Source organism: Neophocaena asiaeorientalis, unplaced genomic scaffold (genome assembly GCF_003031525.2).
Source record: "Neophocaena asiaeorientalis asiaeorientalis breed wild unplaced genomic scaffold, Neophocaena_asiaeorientalis_V1.1 scaffold30, whole genome shotgun sequence".
Classification (NCBI taxonomy): Eukaryota; Metazoa; Chordata; class Mammalia; order Artiodactyla; family Phocoenidae; genus Neophocaena; species Neophocaena asiaeorientalis.
This window is the reverse complement of record NW_020174923.1, coordinates 8,146,691-8,152,773: the sequence shown is the minus strand read 5'-3', so window position 1 is coordinate 8,152,773 and position 6,083 is coordinate 8,146,691. Positions and strand designations below refer to the sequence as shown.

Below are 6,083 nucleotides of genomic sequence, written 5' to 3'. Positions count from 1 at the left end.
CGCCCCCGCTAACCCACAGCTCTAAGAATAGTGTCCCAATGCTACTTACCACAGCTGACCCCTCCCAGACCCCACCACGCTCCGCCAGGTTGGCCTTCACACTGGTTCCTTTCCTCCAACACACCAAGCTTGCTCCTACCCCAGGGCCTTTGTACTTGCTGCTCTCTCTACCTCAAATTCTCTGCCCCCCAGCTCCTCACGTGGCTGGCTCCTTCCCATCATGCAGAATTGAGCTCAAATATCACCATTTCCCAAGGGCCTTGCCAGACCGCCCTGTTTGAATAGCCCCTTTCCCAGTCACCCACTGCCTCATCCTTAGAACACGGCTCAGTATCTGACTTTATCTCATTTCTTTCTTTTTCTCGGTTACTGTCTGTCTTCCCCGCAGGAATGAGCGCAAGGCTCATCACTGTGTCCCCAGCACCGAGAGCAGTGCCTGGTGCTTAGTAAGTGCCAGGACGTATTTCACGAGCAGACAGATCCCTTTAGTTTCTTCTGTCAGATGCTCAGTCCCTGGAGGGTGAGAGCATTTAAACGGGGACCCAGCACACAGCCGCGCAGCCCACCCAGGGGCCCCGACTTCCCGCTGGTGGAGAGCTCCCACCCGGAGCCAGGCACTGAGGTGGGCTCCTCACACCCACAACTGCATTTCATCCCAGGCTCCAGGACTGTAATTTTAGTGCCTACATTTTCCAAAACAAAAAAATCAGAGCAAAGGTCTAACAAAGGATTTGTTTGCCCTGAGCTGTGAATTAATTGATATGAAAAGTCTTGCAAAGGGATAAAAACGAACCCCTACGTAGCCGCATATTTAACGAACGGCCACCAAGAGCACACTGGTTAGAAAGGTGGGGCTCTGGGGCCATCTGACCGGGGCCCCAGCTCCTCAGCAGCTGTGCAACTTTGAGCAGGTTCATGAACATCTCTGTGCCTCAGATTCCTCCTCTATGCAACGGGGATTAAAGCCCCCCATAAGGTGGCTGTGGGATTGGCAGGATCATGGAGGTAACTCAACAAAGTGAGCTTTCAGTAAATGGCGCCCATTATGAGGACGGGGATGCTGACATCGGCTGACCTGACTGGGCACCCAGAACATTCAATCAGCAAGGCCTGTTTGAGTTGGGACCCACGGCCAGTAGTCCAGCCCAGGCAGCCTATGGGGCAAAGGATCCCCCCACTAGACCAAAGAGGTGGGCTGTGCTTCAGGCTCCACCCAGCCAGGGCCCCTCAATGACCAGGACTCACCACCATCACTTTCTTTGATTTTGCCCAACACCGAACTTCAGAAATGCCTGGAAATTTGGCTTTTACATCACACGCATTGGCTGAGGTATAGCTTTCCCACAAATTGTCTAAAAGTGTGGATTTCAAACATAATTTTCAGCAGTAGAACACTTTTAGCAAATCACACTGGCCGAGGTATAGCTTTTCCCAAATTGTGTAAAAGTGTGGGTTTCAAGCGAATTTTTCAGCAGTTAGAACACACAGCAATTTCATCTCATCAAGAACCTCAACATCTAAAAGGTCAGGTGCAGAGTGCCTCCCTGGCATGGGTGGGGTCCAAGCCTCCTCCCTCCACATCCAAGTCTGGGGTCCAGGACTCCCAGCTGGGATGGCCCTGACCTCACGTCCCCTCATTCTCTGGGATTCAGGAGAACTCGACACTTAAGGTGCACCACCTGGGTTCCTGGGGCTACACAGAGGCACGTGGGGCTGCAGCACAAAACCCTGGGGAACTTTGCACATTCTGGCCTCAGTGGGGGTAATATTTAGAATGAATAAACCAGGAAATCCTGCTTGCAAAGATGGCCCGTGTCGGGGCTTCCCTGGTGGCGCAGTGGTTAAGAATCTGCCTGCCAACGCAGGGGACATGGGTTCGAGCCCTGGCCTGGGAAGATCTCACATGCCGCGGAGCAACTAAGCCCGTGTGCCACAACTACTGAACTCACGCGCCTAGAGCCCGTGCTCCACGACAAGAAGCCACTGCAATGAGAAGCCCGTGCACCCCAACGAAGAGTAGCCCCTGCTTGCTGCAACTAAAGAAAAAGCCTGCACGCAGCAACAAAGACCCAATGCAGCCAAAAATTAATAAATAAATAAATAAAAAGACGGCCCACGTCCACGGGAGGAGGACAGGTGATCACTATGGCCATCACAACCAAGTGCATACCCACACATACAATGGGAAGCCACTTAGGGAAGATTTATAAAAACCACACACTATGCATTGTGTGTGTGTGTGTGTGTGTGTGTGTGTGTGTGTGTATGCATTTTGAAGCCGAATCCCCAGCCCAGCACACAGTGGGGTGCCTCTCTCCCTCCCGGGGGCCCCCTCACCTGTCCACAGGGAAGTGCCTGTCGCTGGCAGCCCGGTGCAGCTCGCTGCTGTTCTCCAGTCTGGCCAGCGTGTCCATGCGCTTCACCATCAGCTCCAACAGGTCACTCATCTTGCGGAGGACACCGCGGGACTCCGGCCCACCCATCACTGCAGGAAGAGTGTGGGTGCAGTCAGGCACAGCCCAAGCAGCCCAGAGGCCACCTGAGACCACCTGGTGTCTGGCGGGGTGGCTCAGATCCCAGCCCCACCCGCATCTTCTCGGGAAGGGGAGGGGTCAGGAGAGTGAGCCTGCCCCACCCCCTACCCCTGCAGGACAGGAATCCAGAGAGGCCTGGGCCCACCCTGCTCCCTACCAGCTGTGTGACATTGGGATGACCTTTTAACCTCTATGGGCCTCAGTTTTTGTCACCAGCAAAATCTGGCTTTAGACATAATCTCAAGTCTGTGAGAAGACAGGGAAGGCCCAGTAGTGGGACAGGAACCCCAAAACCCCCTAACAGCAAGTTCCAGACAGAACCTGTAAACCAGGGTTTCTAAAAGTGTGGTCAACCGTCCACCCGCACCTGAATCTCCTGGCCAGGCTGTTAAAGTCCAGATTCCTGGGCCCTCGCTGTCTAGATCTGCCAATTCAGATCTCTAGGGCATGGGGCCCAGGACCCTGCATTCTGCTTGCTCTTCACGTGGCTCGGATGCACAGGCTGGGAGCCCGTGTTCAAGGGGTTCGGGGCCCCAGCCACCTCCCATCCCCACCCACTCCCCCAGACACCACCCTAGGAAAACCACTGTGAATTTGTCCTGACTCTCAACCCGGTCTTTGGGTTCCCCAGATATCAACTCCAGGGTTGAGGGGCCGGGAGACCTTGTGAAGAATAAAATTAAATGAAAACGAGGTGCTTCAACCAAGATTCCATTAACCAGCCCGAGACTTTCCACAATTTCCTTACTAATCACTCCCGAGCATTAGCATCGCCCGTGCCAGTGTGGGAGAGCAGCCCTTGCCTTCCTTTTTAATTAAATTTTGTGAAGGTTTTAAGCAGCCCCTCCAAACCATCCGTAGGTGCTCGGTTCCAGACACTGCAAACCCCAACCGGGCTGCCTGCAAACCCCAGGGGCCAAGCTCTGAGTCACTCTTAATTAATGAGCTGAATCCATGGGGACGCAGATGCTCCCAGGGACTCCCCAGGCTGCTGGAGGGGCGGGGGTGTCAGGGGCTGCCTTGGGTGGGGCTCCCCAGAATCAGACCCTGAGACAAGGGTTTGAGGGCAAGTCGTTATTTGGGAGGTGAAGGGAAGTGGGGAGGTGACCCAGGGACAAGGAGGCAGCCCAGAGAGGGCATGTCATCAACCTGGGGAAACCAGCAGGTGTAGAACCGGCCTCAGAGTTCTCCCCCAGGGAGCGAGGGGGCCAGGCATGTGCACACCACCTCCCGCCAGTCACCGCTTAAGGGCTGCTCCCAAGGACGGCCATGTTCTGGTACTTTCCACCTGCCGTGGGGTGGCAGCGCTGTCTCCAGCATGTGACAGGAATCGTGAGGGCTGAGGACGTGGGCACCAACAGCATCTGCTTCTCAGGAAAGGAAAGGGTCAGGGCCCAGCGGACTCAGAGGGGCTACGGTGGACACCTGGCCTCTCACCTGCCTCTGCCAGCACCCCCTGCATGGCCATATGACCAAGGGAGTCGTCATACTGCTCTCAGCCTCAGTGTCCCAAACCCAAGGCAGTAACACCAGGCCCTGTCTGCAACCCAATGTCAAGGTGCCAGGAGCGGGGCAGGAGAGACCACGGCTGGCCACTGAGGACCAGAGGCAGAGACGGGGGGAGAAGTGGGGAGGGGGGCAGGAGGGGGCCGGTCTCCTCTGCTCCATGCCTGGGACTGAGCCAAGGACGGGGGCCTAGAGAGGCTGCACGTCACCAGGGCTGCTTGTGACATTTCTGCTTTGCTTGTCCCCATATCCCCTGGCACCAGGCCCGTTCCAGTGACTGCCACCGCTTTCTCACACCAAGTCGCCTCCCGGCTGGGTTCCCCTGCCAGCTGAGCCCACCTGAGGTCAGATGGGAGGCCATGGGGAGCTCGGCGGGGGGACCCAGCCAAGCATCCAATCCAGAGCAGGGAGGAGTTGCAGGTTCCTCAGAGAGCCTGGATCCCTGGCTCCAAAGAAATGGATGGGCATGAATGGGGGGCTGGGGGCCAAGGGTGGGGAGAGCAGAGGAAGCGGAGGACAGACACAGGGTGGGGTTGGGGACTGGAGAAACTGGGCTTCAGAAGGAAGGAAGGAAAGAAACTGTCTCCAACCCCTCCCACCCGAGTAGCTGAAAGAGCTAATGGTCTTCCCACTTTCCCCTCAGAAAACTGGATGGATTTTTCCGTTGGGATCAGGAAATTTCACCATAGTGTTAAATGAAGCAAAACTGAGGTCTCTCCCACCACTCGGCCTCTCCCGACTCACTTGGCCTCAATCGGTTAGTCAATCAAAAAGCAAGATACAAATAGCTCCTTCTCTCTTTCAACTCCACAGAGTTGAACATCTGGGGACAACAGATGACTCTTTTAAATCACTCTCACCTTGAGGACGACCCCCAAAGCCCATCATTCAAACGCAATACCTTGCTTTCAACCAGTGCTTGGAGCACAGAGTAAAACAAGAAGGGAGTTCCCTTCATTTCAGCTAGAGAAATACGAGCCCATCAGATGATTTGTCCTGACAGCCCTTTGCACAGCCCCAGGGGAGCCGCTCATGTTGTGGGCCACCTGATGGATGTCCTGGAGTTGTGCAGTGCACAGCCTGGCCGGCCTCACTGGGCTGCCCTGATCGCTCATAGCTCAGGCTGGGGTGGCCCCTTCCCCAAAGGAGTGGGATGAAGAACGGAGAGTGAGGCCATGGCTGGGAACATTCTCAGGCCAGAGCCTGAGAGGCCCCCCAGCCACGCACTCAGGCCCAACTGGACCACGGAGCCTGGGCGGCAGCTGGAACCTGAGACGTAGCACTCTAGCAGTGCTGAGGCACATCACTGCTCCTGGGGTGGCGCTGCGTTCCCACAATGCCTCAGGCCTGGCACCTGCCCTGTCACACGGCTGTCCTCTCTCCGGGCTCATCCCAAGCTTCCTTTTCCCCTCTGAGCTCACTGTCCGTGCCCCTCCCAAGATCTCACTGACAACCATACCCCACCCCTACTCCCAACCCCATCTCATTTCAAAAACTTCAAAATAGCTGATGGAGCCGATAACTGCAAGATCTGGCCTAGAGCTACAGCAGCCCCAAGAGCCAGACAGAGCCTGGGGGCAGCACTGTGGCCCAGGAAGCCTTGACTCCAGACCTGCTCTGCCCCAACTAGATGGGGGAAGGGGCATGCCACTGTCCTTCTCTGGGCCTCAGCGTCCGTCTCCCCCCGCCCCCACCGTGGTCTACAGCCTGGGACCCTTGTTTCTGCTCTTCCCCTAATTGCCCCCAGAGATCAGGGTAATAGAAAAGGAAAGAAGTGTTCCTATAAAAGCCGTCAGAATCTCCTTAGCGAGAGAGCTCTGTTTTGTTTTGCTAAAGCCCTGGGTGGGCCAGAGCTTCATCTAGATGCCGGGAGCAATGAGACAGAGAGAAACCTAAATGACGCTGCGTATTCAGCCAGAAAGACTGGAGTTTCCCAGCCCAGCCTAGGGGACCAGGAGAGAGGACAAGGCCTGAGGACATGGGCAGGGGGCAGGACAACGACCCAGAGGGGCTAAGCAGGATGGGGGAAGCTCCGCTGCCATA

The 6,083-nt window shown here is 56.1% G+C and overlaps 1 protein-coding gene across 2 annotated transcripts in view; it reads right to left on the bottom strand.

Annotated features, from left to right (window-relative positions):
• Nucleotides 1-6,083, bottom strand: part of MGAT5B (alpha-1,6-mannosylglycoprotein 6-beta-N-acetylglucosaminyltransferase B) — a 66,271-nt gene that overhangs the window by 51,029 nt on the left and 9,159 nt on the right. For both annotated transcript variants that reach the window (XM_024761038.1, XM_024761037.1), the window contains exon 3: nt 2,338-2,485. In XM_024761038.1, the coding sequence (XP_024616806.1) occupies nt 2,338-2,485 (148 nt within the window). The remainder of the gene's footprint in view (nt 1-2,337; nt 2,486-6,083) is intronic.